This window comes from Gadus macrocephalus, chromosome 15 (genome assembly GCF_031168955.1).
Source record: "Gadus macrocephalus chromosome 15, ASM3116895v1".
Taxonomy (NCBI): Eukaryota; Metazoa; Chordata; class Actinopteri; order Gadiformes; family Gadidae; genus Gadus; species Gadus macrocephalus.
In genome coordinates this window covers 17,546,557-17,562,019 of record NC_082396.1, presented here as the reverse complement: position 1 = coordinate 17,562,019, position 15,463 = coordinate 17,546,557, and the positions used below count along the sequence as shown (strand labels likewise).

The 15,463-nt window shown below is 44.3% G+C and overlaps 1 protein-coding gene across 2 annotated transcripts in view; it reads right to left on the bottom strand.

Moving 5' to 3' along the window:
* Positions 1 to 801: 801 nt before the first annotated feature.
* Positions 802 to 15,463, bottom strand: part of atrnl1a (attractin-like 1a) — a 222,208-nt gene continuing 207,546 nt past the window's right edge. For both annotated transcript variants that reach the window (XM_060073933.1, XM_060073934.1), the window contains exon 30: positions 802 to 3,390. In XM_060073933.1, coding sequence (XP_059929916.1) covers positions 3,272 to 3,390 — 119 coding nt within the window. In that variant the 3' untranslated portion in view covers positions 802 to 3,271. The remainder of the gene's footprint in view (positions 3,391 to 15,463) is intronic.

Sequence of the window (15,463 nt, the reverse complement as noted above, 5' to 3'; positions counted from 1 at the left end):
CTAACCTCCACAGTCTGACAGCTGGGACTGTTTGATTATGTAGCCACAGGTGAGTCACGACATGTACCTGTGACTTTGTCCATTGAACTTTATGAATGTTACCCTGGACTCGATCTCAAACAGCCAATCGCAGGCTTATGTTTCAATTGAAGAGGTTAAAAGGTGTGCCACCACACCCTAGGAAAATACACAATGTGGTGCAGCATGAATGCATTCATGATCATGCTAATTTCTAATCTGATCACATGTCCATTTGCACTAACAGCTACTGCTCACAATACAATGAACGTGTGGGAGTGTGTGTGTTGGTGTGTGTGTGCGTGTGTGTGTGTGTGTGTGTGTGTGTGTGTGTGTGTGTGTGTGTGTGTGTGTGTGTGTGTGTGTGTGTGTGTGTGTGTGTGTGTGTGTGTGTGTGTGTGTGGATGATGGCAAACAGCCCCAGAGTCCAATCAGAGTTGACCATGTGAGGCAGGTTAATCCAGCCATCATCCACACACACTCAAGACAGAAAGGTTTTCTGAAAAACCTTAGGAAAAACACACGAAATGAACACATGAAATAAATAGCAAATAGCAAAGCCAACGTCCCTGCACTGTTCTGCTGTGCTTCATATATAGCTGATGATTTTCTAGTGAAGCATGCATTCTGCTGAGCCAGCCCATATGTGCAACTTTATCAAGCTTGTTGGGTGGCAAAACATATACGTCGGCTTGGCTTGTTATCTGACCCTATTGACATCCAGAGAACTCACAATAATACCAATCCCCACAACACCAGGCATATCCTGATACACACAACAAGTAGACAGGCATTGGAAATGTTTTAATAGTAAATGTACATTTAATGAAGAGTTGTAACCATACAAACAATGTGCTGAGCTGCCATTGGTTCCCATAGATTACAAAAGTAACTAATTGGGTGTAATGGTGTTGTTGTTTTTTGTTTGATTGGTTGTTCAGTTGGTCATGTGGCACCAATATACAGACACTTGATCAGAAGCGATCAGATTTCGATGGAGCCCTCTACATATGGTTGAATATCGTCAGCAATTTGCTGTTGCTGCTCATGCTGTTGATTACCAAGATGATAGGGAACGCAAACAGGCATGATGCAGCCGTACGTAACGTAATCTTTCGACATCACACAAATCCTACAATTTGCATACTGTGTTGTTGTTTTTTTTGTGAGTTCAATGTAAATGAAACCCTGACATCATAAACTTTATAACGAGTAATACTACAAGCACTGTCACTCTTTGAAAAGACTCAAAACCGTTTTTTTTCAGAATAAAAATGCCTAGTGCACTTGCAAACACTCTGTAAAAATTATAATTTCTTTGCATAATGATAAGCGATAAATAAATAAACACATTAGTTAAGATAAACATGTTAAAACCATGGGGCTTATGATATGACACAAAGAGGAATGAAGGGGATACTATAGAGTGGCGAAGTCGCACCCCTTCCGGTAGACCATGGGACCTATGAGATTGAAAAATATGAATGGGTTTCAATGGAGAGAAAGTAATTATTTTCTGGTCCCAGTCTTTATATGCCCTGGATTACACATATGTTGTTTTTGGATTTAAATGATAATTTTTCATGCAAAGAAACAAAGAAATTTGCGAAGAAGTTTGATAATGTTGTTAATAAGGTTGATAAGGTTTTGTGTGAGGCCGCTTTGTGAACTACAGCTCTTCGCTGCTCTCGACCCGAATGATATACATCACCACCCGCACTTGGAACTGTGGTACAGACATGACGATCTCTCTGCTCAACTTCATCGCTTTTTTCTAAGGGGAGGATAAAAGCATCGAAAGAGGTGAAAAACATTATAAGTCGGGGCATGTGGAGAGTTTCAGTTATGCCGATGGGGAGATTGTTGGTCTTGTCCACGCCAGTCGCAGGGAACGTGACGTCACACACGAGACCTGTTGTCTTTCTTATTGTGTTTTCTCTACAGCCTTTAACTGAACAATTGCACAATAAATGGTCAAACTCTTGACGTGAAAAATTATCACTTAAATCCACTAACAACATATGTGTAATCCGGGGCATATAAAGATTGGGACCAGAAGATAATTACTTTCTCTCAATTGTAACCCATTCATATTTTTCGATCTCAAAGGTCCCATGGGCTCTACCGGAAGGGGCGTGACTTCGCCACTCTATAGAGAACTCAAGTCACTGTAGCTCCACTGCCATCACTTTATACGTATGAAGATGATAACCGTCTGTAACGCACTCCTCTACCGATGCTACATCACAGCTTATACTAACACACAATGTAACATACGATGGTTGATGTGTTGCATAATATCGTCCCACAAAGAGGGGTGAAACTCGGTGGTTGAAGAAACTCAGTGCATATGGATTTCCAACGAGGCAGAGCAGCCCCCATGGGTAGGAGACAGCAGAACACCTGAGCTTACCGTCCACACCTTGACCAACATCAGTGCAGGAAGGGATCCGGGAAGAAAACGAAAACATAAACCACTACAAATCTAGGCAGTAATCAATCACATCCAATAATTCCCGTAACAAGATGCAGATTAACAGTCTCACATTAATAACAGCTATAAAATGTTGACAGCTATAAATGATGCCAAGAAACAAAACAAAAAACATGTAAAGACATTTGTCTGCGCGCAATCTGTATGGTCATGTGACAGCCACATGATAAGATTCCATTGCAGTGTTCACCGCTGTACTGTGCATTTCAACTTTTTTCCCATTTAGTTCTCCCTCAAATTATCCACTGCCTCTCAAGCTTAGCCCAGTACTGTTTGGTTTGTCACTGTAGAAAATCTATTTTGGTTCCACGTGTATGTATGTGGTGGGCCACCTGATAATCATGTGTTAAGTCCCTGGACACCGTGGAGAGGAATCCTGGGTTGGAGGAATGCTTTAATGGTTACACGCCGTATCTGTTGGGGGAGACACGCACACGGCATCTACACTCTGACATACATTCATTTCAATGTCTTTGATGGCTGCTGCCAACAGCATGCGCACATCGTTGGAGGAGGAATCAAAGAAGGGACCAGCAGGTGGGGATTGTGAGACCAGTGCGCGCCGATGCGTTAGTTAGTTGGTTAGTTAGCAGTGACATCCTTAATCTGGAGCAACGTCCCGCCGCCTCGGGATCCAACAAGAGTCTGAACGGAACATCCCCTGTTTCAAAATGTTTTAAGTCCGGCGAAACAATCACCAAGGTCGACGGCGTCTCGGGGGGGGGGCGGGGGGGGGGGGGTCCCGGTGAGGCGCTGGGCTCATACGCAGGTCCCCTGGTGGTGCCCTGTGTAGTGCTTGCGGTGCTTCAGGCCTCGGTCCTTGAGCTCCAGGGCTCTCTGCTGGGTCGTGTCCGCCAGGGCGCTGGCAATGGCCATGCCTAGCGGGAGAGTCATGTGGGGAAGAGGAGACGGATGAGTTAATTCATAATTTAATTGGGTTTAACCGTTCAGGCTGCATGCGTATTCTTTATGGCCTTTTACTTTATGACTTATTATTTACTCGTCGATATTAACACAAGGCACATCCTGCCGTTGCCCTGATGAACGACCTCTACCCTGCAACATTAAACGTGAGAAAAGAGGAAGACATGCACCCAGAGAGACTCTGTAATGTATTTCTATAATCACATATACGAGGAGAACACAGAGAAGGCGTTGTGATGAACATCAAAGGGGAACGTCCCAGCAGCGAGTGACAGATGGAGATGCATTCACCTCAAAACCCCGTCCTCCTCCTCCTCTCACCATCAACAAAATATGGGGGGTATCTCTCTCTCTCTCTCTCTCTCTCTCTCTCTCTCTCTCTCTCTCTCTCTCTCTCTCTCTCTCTCTCTCTCTCTCTCTCTCTCTCTCTCTCTCTCTCTCTCTGTCTCCCCCCCCACCTCAGCACGTCCATATCTGATCTCCCACGCCAGCATCACAGCGCCTTGTGTTTCCCTGGCAGGTCATGCTGCCGTTATTCTAGATGTAGCAGTAATGGCGCCCCCCCCTCCCCAGCAACACTGCGGGGCTGACAGGGCATGGTACCATTAGCGGCGGAGGAGAGGAGTGGGCTGAGGGGCCCCAGCCAAGTGCACGGGGTAACTGCGAGCAGGGGGAGTCTGCGGCTGCTGCTCGGCACCATGTGATTTAGATGCCCAATGTTTGGAGAATTTCACACTCAACTGATTTGTTTTGCGGATGCTTTTTTTCCCCTCTCTCCTTTTTGGGGGGGCGGATGGAAAAATTTAAAGCAGATTACACAGCCCTGTGGTGTGCTCTCCGGTGAGACTGTTTGGTGTGTGGGTTTGTGTGTGGTGGGGGGTGGGGGGGTCTGGCTGTGTGTATGGCACACCCATACATGCCTCTGTTGCTGTGTGTGTCTGTGTGTTAGTGTGTGAGAGAGAAGATTTCGCACCGTTATGTATATTCCTGTCTGTACTACGTGCACTAAAGTTCGGCTACCAAGAGCCAAATTAACACTTTTGCATCTCCCGTTCTGCATTACTCTCACCAAACACAATCAGACGTACAGAGTACTCCGAAGCCGGTGGTCTCCCTACTGATTCGACCGGGCGGGCCCGGTAATGCGTTGCGCACGCTGCATTTGATGGTGTTTGGAAAAGCCAATTTCTGTTCTTCGGAAATCTTACAGACAGAGTTAAAGTATGTAGAGTTGCAATATATATCTGGAAATGTCCGTATTGATGCAAAGCAGCTGTGGTGTTGTCATCGTTAAAATGTTCGTCGTCTGTTTGTGTAAATAATATGTGAGCGACGGTGAAGGTAAAATATGAGGTCCTATACTTTAATGTGCCACCAGGAATCGACACCAGTGTATGTAATAACACAGTTTAAAATAACGGCGTTAGGTAACACCATTATTTTTTCAGTAACGGGGTAATCTAACTAATTACTGTTTCCGTCGTTACAACGCCGTTACGTTACTGTGCGTTAAATGTGGTGCGTTACTATGAATTGATTGATAAACTGCGTAATCCGAACGCACCCCTGGCTCCAAACACAAACTGCTAGTGAGGAGACCGGGTGGGTTAATGCGATTATGATTGGCTGAGGCTGAGTCATGGTAGCCAAGCTGAGTGTTTTTACACACACGCCACACACAAGCACAAGCACACACCAAATAGATTTGATGAACCAGCAGAAATGGCGAGTCCGGAGCAATCTGATGAAAAGTGGGCATTTTCTGTAGTATTCGGCAGATGTTCCACAGCCTTTGCAACCAAGCAAATTAAAATTCAGTTGGAAGTATACCGGGGCCTTAAATGGGCAGTTCAACGATTTAACACATTAAGGCCAATTGAAAATAGAGTTTGACATAGAGTAACTTTCTTTTTTTACTGTAGCGCAAATAGTTACTTTCCCTGGTAAATAGTTATTTTTATTATAGAGTAATTCAGGTACTAACTCAGTTACTTTTTGGAACAAGTAGTGAGTAACTATAACTAATTACTTTTTTAAAGCAACGTTCCCAACACTGATCAACACACAAAGAAAAGCTGCAGCTCATGTTTTTCTTCCGCCGTACTGTTGAGTACTCTAGATCCTTTTGGTTTCTTAAGTGTGTTGTCCTTCACCTCATATAAATGTCACCTGTCTTCAGTATTCACGGCTGAAAATACGTGTTAATTAGCAAAATGAAATTGGTCAAATCTAATCACATTATTCGACAGGTGAGAGCGGGCGCTCGCTGAGTGCCATGGCAACGGGGCTCATTAACGTAATTGTTTTGTCAGGTGAGTTGCTGCATCATTAACTCCCGACCCTGCCGCCGTCTTGATGGGACTAATGGGGTCATTAGCGAGCGATCTAATCGTCTGCGGGGAGCGGGCGTGCTAGACGACGCAGCGAGTCGCACTGTGGCGGAGGGAAGTAGTACAGTGAACACAGTGGCAGGCTTTGAAACATCTGGGAAAGGAGGTGCTTGCTTCCCCCTCCAACATCCCTATTGCAGATCATACTCTGAATGAAGACACAGGAGACACTTAGCGTTTCCTGTGCCACGTGAAGGCAGAACGGACGGTAGAACAATAGCAGCTGGTTCGTCAAATATTTACGAACAAGCTGGCGCGCATCGTGTTGACAGCGCTGGATGGACTCCAGTGGTGTCAGATTGGAGTGGGGGGAGGGATGGGCTCAGGTCGAGGTAACGCCAGATTCCCCACCCCCCCGCCCTTCCCCAGCAAGTTTCTGAGAAAAAAATTGCATCAAAGCACAGTAAGGAAGGTGTGGAAACTGCACTCCCAGGTCAACAAAGCAGACTTTCCAATTTGTGTCTCCAGGCCACCTGTTGGGCCGATACCCAGGGTGGGGGGCCTGCCAGCAGGGGGGCTGGGTGGGCTGCCCACAGGGGATAGGGGGCCGGCCCCACAGAGGGTTAGGGAGCATAGGGAGAATGAAACGAGAAAAATTTAACATTTTGGTCGCTTCAGGTCACTGAGCACTCCCTGCCTTTATTGAGAGAGAGAGAGAGAGAGAGAGAGAGAGAGAGAGAGAGAGAGAGAGAGAGAGAGAGAGAGAGAGAGAGGGAACGAGGGGGAGAGAGAAACGGAGAGAGTATGAGAGAGTGAGGGAGGGAGATGGGGATGGAGAGCGAGAGAGAGATGGAGAAGTGAGAGAGAGAGAGAGAGAGATATAGATCGACATAGCCCAAAGAGATGGAGGAGAACAAGGATGAGAAGAGGAGTAGAGGAGCGAGGTGGACCTGGTTCTCTGGGCATATAAGGGGTAACAGGAAGGAGTTATCCAAGCGTTCCCGCATCAACCTAACTCTCCAGCATTGTTGCAGGGATATGCAAATAAGTGTTCAGCGCGGGGTATGGGATGCTTAGCTGGTTCTTCCCCCTTCTCCATCAGTGGTCCGGTTTGGGCCAGGACGCAGGTTCCTCTGGTGAAGAGGACACTGTGCGCCTCTCCTTCAGCCACAAAGTACTTCATTTAACTGCTGCACTTCGGAAATCTTCCTGTCATACTTCTTTCTCTCTTCTCACACACAAACACACAATTGCTCCGACAGACTGCACGCACACACACACATGTACACAAACACATGTGCATGTACGCATACACACACACACACTAACTTCCACACACACACACACACATTTCTGTTTTTGCTTACAAAGGCTCTCAGCTACCCGCTGTACCCGTCTTCAGTTTCGATGTCTTCTTTTAACCTTCTCCCCCTGCTCTCTGTCTGTCTCTGTGGTGCACCGTGTGACTCAGGCTGATCAACAAGGGATGATATAAAGGACTATAAAGGTCTCTAAGCAGAGAGCAGAGAGCACAGGTAGGACACATCCTGCATATTATTTCAAATGCGCTCTCTCTCTCTCTCTCTCTATCTCTCTCTCTCTCTCTCTCTCTCTCTCTCTCTCTCTCTCTCTCTCTCTCTCTCTCTCTCTCTCTCTCTCTCTCTCTCTCTCTCTCTCTCACTCTCTCTCTCTCCCATCCGTAAATCTCCCTCTACCACGCTCCGGAGTCTTCCCTGATGTTTTTATTATCAACCTCTTTTAAGTCCTGCAAGAATACAAGACAGCAAAACACTTTCATATGGTGGTGCCAATATGGTTCCGTCTGTATGACATGACAACACGTAGTCAGATCCCTCTTACAGGGTATTTTCTTGTTTCTGTGTTCTGGTATGACATTTAAGAGCTGGCTAATGGTCAGTCCATTTGGTCAGGATTCACTCAATGGAGAGGTTCAAACTCAAAATTCTCTCTCTCTCTCTCTCTCTCTCTCTCTCTCTCTCTCTCTCTCTCTCTCTCTCTCTCTCTCTCTCTCTCTCTCTCTCTCTCTCTCTCTCTCTCTCTCTCTCTCTCTCTCTCTCTCTCTCTCTCTCTCTCTCTCTCTCTCTCTCTACAGTGTGAGTGAAGCTGTAAGCTGGCCGACACCAATGCACTTTCGATATCCCTAGGTGAATCACAGTCAACAGTTGTTTAGGATGCGTGTGTGTGTGTTTGTGTGTGTCTGAGTAGGTGTGTGTATGCGTATGTATGTACACACAAACACACTCACCATAGCTGGTCAAATGTTAAGAATTGCAGAAAGTGCAATCGTTATAGCAGAATGCTTATGCCAAGTGCTGAACAGCAAAGGGGTTCAATTCTGTGTAACTGACACATCACCGATAGGGAGGTCCACGGAGAGCGAATACAGTGCCTCAACCATGGCTTCATGGTCCAGTTAACACCTTTGATCTGCCTGAACAATGAGCAATGAACAATGAGCAGTTCACATTGTTTACCCACTATCAGGAACAGCCACTGAAATATATCAAATTAATGCAGGGGGTCTCAATGATATCTTGGTGTATGTGTGTGCGCGTGCATGCGTGTGTGCGTGTTTGTGTGTGCACGTGTCCACATGCATGTGTGCATGCTGCTAAAGCCAAACTAAAGTTGAGAGAATTCTGCTCTCACAGCTTGTGATCTCATCTCACACACTAGCATGTGCAGAGAGAGAGAGAGAGAGAGAGAGAGAGAGAGAGAGAGAGAGAGAGAGAGAGAGAGAGAGAGAGAGAGAGAGAGAAAGAGAGAGAGAGAGAGAGAGAGATAAAGAGATAAAGGTAGATTGATTTTAGAGAGAAAGAGAGAGGCAAGAGAGAGCGAGAGTGATATGGGAGAGAGCTCTCCCAGCTATTACTGTAATTCAGTGGTTTACAGTAAGCTAAGAATAACAAAGCAATAATAACAAGTCATAATTTAGGTCAACGTGAGACAAGCAGTACAGTAAATGCATGTGTTAAACCATAATGTAATGATGAAATGTAATGAGATCTTCATGCCATCTAAATAAGTGCATCTCAAAATTTGAATTTCTTATCGACCAACATTCGAATGAGACACTGTCCCGGAAAACTTTCTATTTAATTAGAGAACTGTATCGGCAAATAAACATCATACGATACGGTACCTTTGAAATACCTTGACTATCCACTTTAAACCAACACTTTACACTTTGGCCAAAAGTCCTCAGTGCTGATATTTTTCTGAAACTCTCCCAAACCACATTATCGCTATTAAAGTCCTGCAATGAAGAATCACTTGGATGCTGCAAAATCTTCTCAAGAGCAGGCAATAAAACAGCTTGGCAACGGGACCTACCGAGTGTGTGTGTGTTTGTGTGTGTGTGTGTGTGTGTGTGTGTGTGTGTGTGTGTGTGTGTGTGTGTGTGTGTGTGTGTGTGTGTGTGTGTGTGTGTGTGTGTGTGTGTGTGTGTGCGAAAGAAATGTGTTGATGCTTTGATAGAGAGTTGCAATAACAGTGTAGACATTTATTTCTGTCGTCATGGCAGCAAGGGACGTCCACGTTCCTACAGCTGGTCTCAGTATAGTTTCTTCTATGGAGGAACTGTTGGAAGAGTGGCATAGTACCACTGTGCACGACCCACACACAAAGGACTACTGTCAATAATTACACAGCAACACTCACCCGGGGTATTTGTTGGTAAAAAGAGAGAAGCATATTGAGTGAGGGAGAGAGGAAGAGAGAGCCAAATAGGGAAAGAGGGAGAGAGGGAGGGGGAGTAACAGAGAGAGAGACAGAGAGAGAGACAGAGAGAGAGAGAGAGAGAGAGAGAGAGAGAGAGAGAGAGAGAGAGAGAGAGAGAGAGACAGAGACAGAGAGAGAGACAGAGACAGAGACAGAGAGAGAGAGTGGAATCAAGTTTGCAATGAATGTTGACATGCAATCAACAGAACCACAGTAAGTTGCTTTGTTGAGGAATGTAGATTGGCAGTGGTTAGGTTACGTTTCAAGGAAATATGCATTGAAAATGTTATAGCGCAATCGTGATTTTTCTTGACAGTGTTGAAAAGTAAATCTGATGGTTGAATCTGGTGTTGACCTTTACCTCTGTTCTCCATCTGGCTAATCCAGCAAACACAATAAAAAAAATCTCTAGCTTGTAAATCGCCACAGCTAAAACCGCTTTTATCTTTTCTTAGGCAAGTGTTGAGACTATTACCAACAAGGAGGATATTTATCAAATACTTAAGTTGATGAGTTCGATCACAAAGTGTTTGCGACCTCAGACACTATGCAGATCAGGCTGCCCGGAAGGGAAAAACAATAAAGCCGTTCAGACGACGCTGTGCCCCTCCCTCAGTCCCCCCAGCACCTCTTGCGGCTCCTGGGTTGTTGTTGAAGGGATTATAATGCCTACAGAGGAGACTAGGCAGTTGGAAGGCAAGGAAGCAAGGGAAAAAAAGCGACAAAACATGACTGAAAAGGAAAGTGATCCTGAGGAGGCAGGCCTGCAGGATGAGGAGTGTAAGAGCCAGCCTCAGCAACAGGGAGAGGAACACATTGCTGAAGACATCTCTAAGAATGGAGAAAATAAACAGGTGGAGGCGGAGGCAGAAGAGGAAACGGTAAAAGACAAAAAACAGGAGCAGAGCAGGCCAACTGGACAGAAAAGGCCTTCAGGAACCAATCGAACCAGACTGGTATTGAAGGGGCTGAGTATGTTTTGGAAGAAAAGGAAAAAGATTTTCTGATGGATGAGGAATAATTTCTTGTCAAGACCAAAGACAAATCTCCTCCCGCTGTAGAGCAGAACTCTGATGAGTCTGACAGTCAAACTATCAGTAAGCCACAGGCTCAAGGGGGTCAAGTACTTGGTTATCCTTTGACACAAATTAAGAGGTTTTAACAGGAGACTAAATGAGAGTTAAGGTGAATAAATATTTCCCAAACCTTAAAATGTTTGTTGACTCTGCACAACGTCGATTGAAGGAGACAAAATAGAGAGAAATCACTCAGAACCTCATCCTTCCTTTAAGAGTTGGCTAGTGAGAATGACTACTTCACTGATCTGACAGATGTATGGAGAATGTTCCACTGGAGACAGCGGCAGTACACCTGGGTACACATTCGAGAAAGTATGTTATCCATGGCTAGGCTTGACCAGTTTTGATGTTTTAAGCATCATCGTAAACATTAGGAGTTGTTGAATAGTGCATATTGGTTTTACTGACTATTGTATAGAGCAGTGTGGTTTTTTATAAAAATACAAAATCAAAAAGCCCTTTTTGTCAATTTAACACAGCTTTTTTTAATTACGCTTTTTTATATAGAATACACAAAATCAAAAGCAGATTTAACATCTTTGCAACTGTGGTGGGATGTAGGGAAATCAAGCAACTGTCTCAACAGCGCTCTCTCAATGTCACTAAAGACAGAGCCAGGTCAATGAGAGAACTGGAAATAGATTTTTTGGAGGAGATCGAGGCCATATAAAGGCCTCGATCCATATAAAATGATCTGCTCTGGCCAACCTGCTAAGCACTGCAGCACAGGGGGCGCTAGTGAGGTCATGTTTATTGAGTGTGACACAAATGGATGCGCCATATCAGTAATTTATGATCTTGAGAAGGCTGATCCTTTTCAGAACCCGCAGAACCATGAAAATATGCAACCAACTTTCGTGGACTTTGGTATACAAGTGAACATAAAGATGACCATTTATTTGCCCAGTCATTCTATGGTGGTCTCCCAAAAGCCTAGCCTGACTCCATCCTTAATGCGGTCCTTTCTGCAGAAGAGCTGGATGCTGCAGTACAGGGCTTGCAGAGTGGTAAAATGGTCTGCCTGCTGATTTGAATAAGGTGTTCTGTTCAGTAAAATATGCAGATGTTCTTGCTGTATTAAGGGACAGTCTGGCTGGAAGGAGGCTACCTGTGAGTTGCAGGAGGGCAGTGATAACACTGATTCCTAAAAAGGAAGATTTGAGAACAGATCAAAAACTGGAGGCTGGTCTCCCTACACTGCACTGATTACATACTCCGGTCGAGGATTTTGGCCACCAGCTTGGGAGAGGTAGTGGAGGAGGTCATCAAACCTACTGTGTGCCCGACAGGTTAATATCTGGCAATGCTCAATTTATTAGGGACAATTCGGAAGTCTCTGGCTCATTGGGAATAGTGACTTGTCTTATTTCCATGGATTCGGCTATTGACCGAACATCAGTACTTGTGGCAAACACTTCAGGCATTTGGTTTCAACCCAGGATTCATAGCCATAAACAAGTATATTATTTATCAAGTATGTTGTACTTTATTGCAATGTAAACGTTATTACATCAAATAATGAAAATTATGTCTGGTTTGTCAATACCAGGGTGCAATGTATCTTTACACGATCAGCCAATGCAGATGATGTAATATTCTTTGTCAAACATCAAGGAGACATGACCTTTTTAGCAAGGCAGTGAGTGATATCAGTTTGCTCTCCTCTGCAAGGGTCAACTGGGAAAGGAGAAAGGCTGTTTTAGTTTGGGGCTAGCTAACCAGATAGTCCTAACAGGAGGGTTGATTTGGAGAACGGGGGTTTAAAATACTTTGGTGTTTTTACAAGGTAGCAATACTTTGTAAATAAAAACTGGTAAAATATTTTGGATAAAGTAGAGGGACTGCCAAAGTAGTGGAGTTGGCTTCCATTGCACCATTAATATTGTTGCTTCAACCCTGTAGCATTGGCTTGTTCATGTAGATCCCCCACCAAACCTGCTGGCTAAGATTCAAGAGTCTTAGTGGATTTATTTTGGGACGAGCTTCACTGGCTTTCTCAGAGCATACTTTGTCCCCCAAAGAAGATGGAGGCCAAGGAATTGTGCATCTGGCAAACAGGGATGCCCCCTTCATCCAGAGACAACCAACAGGGCCAAATGACCTTGTCTCAGGGCCACTGGCATGTTCTGTTCTGAGATGTTTTGTTCATTTGGGATTAAACATCCCTTTTTTTCCCATGGATTTTAACGTCAAAGAATTCAGGAACCTCCCTGTGTTTTATCATGGCCTTTTTACATTATGGGACCTCTTTGTGAAACAGAGAGTGGCCTTTCCATCGTCACCTCACTGGCTGCTTAATGAACCTGTGTTGCTCGGAGGTTGGCTAGCTGGCCACTATGTGACAGGACCCACACTCTTGGAACGACTGTGTGGGGCTTATAGTAAAGCTGTCTGGTCCAGAATTGGACGACACTGCAAGTTTGGGTGCAAACTTAGGAGTTACATCATCTCGGGTTCATTGGGCAGCTGCTGGACAGCTAGAAACATCAGCTGACTAGTGATGAATGCATCCTTCTAAGTTCCAACTGTGCCTCTAGTTGGCCTAATTGTTATGATCCTTTCACTTCTTTGAATTTTCTTCCTGGTTTTAAAGACTGCTCAGGGGTCTCATTTATAACCGTTGCGTACGCACAAAAATGGGGCTGAAATTGGCGTACTTGACTTTCCACGCCAAGGTTGTGATCTATAAAAAACCAACTTGACAGGAGAATGTGCACAGCCCTAAGCAAACTCTGACCCATGCGTACGCATGGTTTGGAGGAAAAGGAGAATTGGCGACACAGATGGTGTGGCGGTGAACTGAAGTCAGACGGAAGAATTGTAGAGTGAGAAGAACGATAATGTTTTATCATCGCCCTTCATCAATTTAATTTCAACCCGTATCATGCGTTAAATCTATGTAATCAGAATAATTTAAGTCAACTGCGTTATTTCTCAGTTATAACTCCAGAAACATCTCCTTAGAATAGAAATAAAAAAAATTCTCTATATTTAATCCCGTCACTCCATACTGTCCACCGACGGCACGACTGCATGGAATAATGCAATTGTCCAAAATGTTTCAATAACATAATATCTTTATGTGACACTGTAAACACATAGTCAAATGTCAATAAAATCCCAAGTGTGGAAAACCAAGCCGCACGCATTAAAAAGGGGTGATGTTCAAGAACATTTTACGTTACAGAGGTGAGCGCCGTGGTAATGCTGCACCATATTGCACTTCTGGCGGACCATGCAAATGGCAGGATTCGGAGGAGGAGGGTCTTTAGGGACCATAACGATTTATTGGTAGGCTACATAAAAATATGTACCTTTATGTCAGACCACTTCTTTTTAAATTCTGGGACTGTGCGCTCCGTGCTACTGACAGAGTTCACTGCTGCAGCAACATGTAGCCACTCACTCTGCTTTTTGTTGTTGGCGATCCCAATCCCGTGACCGCCGAACAAAACTACTTTTTGGGCCTCCATCTCAACCGCAAGTGTCTCCACTTCAACCTCCGGGAAATTTCGCTTTATTGCTTTACTCAGTACTTCTGCCATTGATTCCGAAAAGACATAATACTTGCATCTGAGTCTGTTTTATATACAGATCGCATTCATGAGGTAATTTGCATTGACCATTTATGGTTAAAAAGGGGTGTGTACAGGGCGGAACGTGAAGCTGATTCAGCTGCGCAAACTTGTAGGCACTCTGTGATTTATAAAGCAAAGATTGCGTACGGTGTCCGTACGCAGGGTTTTATAAATCGGAATATTTTTTAGTGCACGCAAAACTTGGCTTTTGGGCGTACGTACACTTTTAGTAACGATCCCATGCACAGTTTTATAAATGAGACCCCAGGGCTGTTAGGTAAAGTGTTGTATTTGAACAATTTGTCAGGTAAACTCTCCAACAAAATGTGCGTAAAGATTTTAAACAAAGGTAGGGTGGATGGTCGATCTGGCTGTCCCTGGAGAGTTCACTTGGGCCTGAAGGAGGAAGGACCCCGGTGATCCGCAGTTGAGAGTTCAGCAGGGGATTGTTTGGGTGTCAAACATATGCTGTTCGGTACACACAGAGTCTTTCACAGTTTTTCAGAGTGACAGACTCACGCCTCCATTCCTGCTGTTAATTATGTTTTTTATGTTTTTTTAGAGTTGCACGTTTTTTTTTTAAAGCACAACCACATTTTTGGTTTTAAATACAGTTAAATGTTCAAACACAAAATTATTATTTTAAACTTTATGATTGGCCAAGCATAGATGGCAATCTATCTAAGCTGAAAAAGAAGAGTAGAGAATTCCCTGAGTATGGACGCACAGTTGTTTTTTACCCGACTCTTGAAGTCGAGGATGAATGTAGATTTCAGGTATTATAAAGAAATGCAGGACGTAGATATATTCTTGTGAGAGGAGCACTTTACTCTGTTGTAGGAGAGTGGATGTTTGATCGGATCTTTTGGCTTCAATTCAATTATTTGCTTCTATTTTCTGTTGTGTTTTTGTTTATATATGTTGTATGTTATTGTGTATTTATATGTATATGTTTATTTATACATATCTTTCAACATCGACATGTGTATTATAGAGGAAATTGATAAAGAACTAAAAACCTTTTTATTAGAGAGACTTTCAAAGATCTTTGTCTCCCTCCTCGGCTCTATTTCAGTTCTTTGTTTGTCCCCAGTCCTCCTTCACCTCGCTCCTCTGAGTTCTTACCATTCACTAAGAGAGAGAAAGAGTGAGGGAAAACGTTCAAACAAGAGCTAAAATAGGCAAAGTCATCGTCGATTCTGCTTGAAGAGCTCCCCCCCACTATGGGGGGCGGTCTCAGAGTGAGTCATTCCCACGTGCTCAGATCAATGGATGAGGGTGTCTGACCCCAGGAGAGGA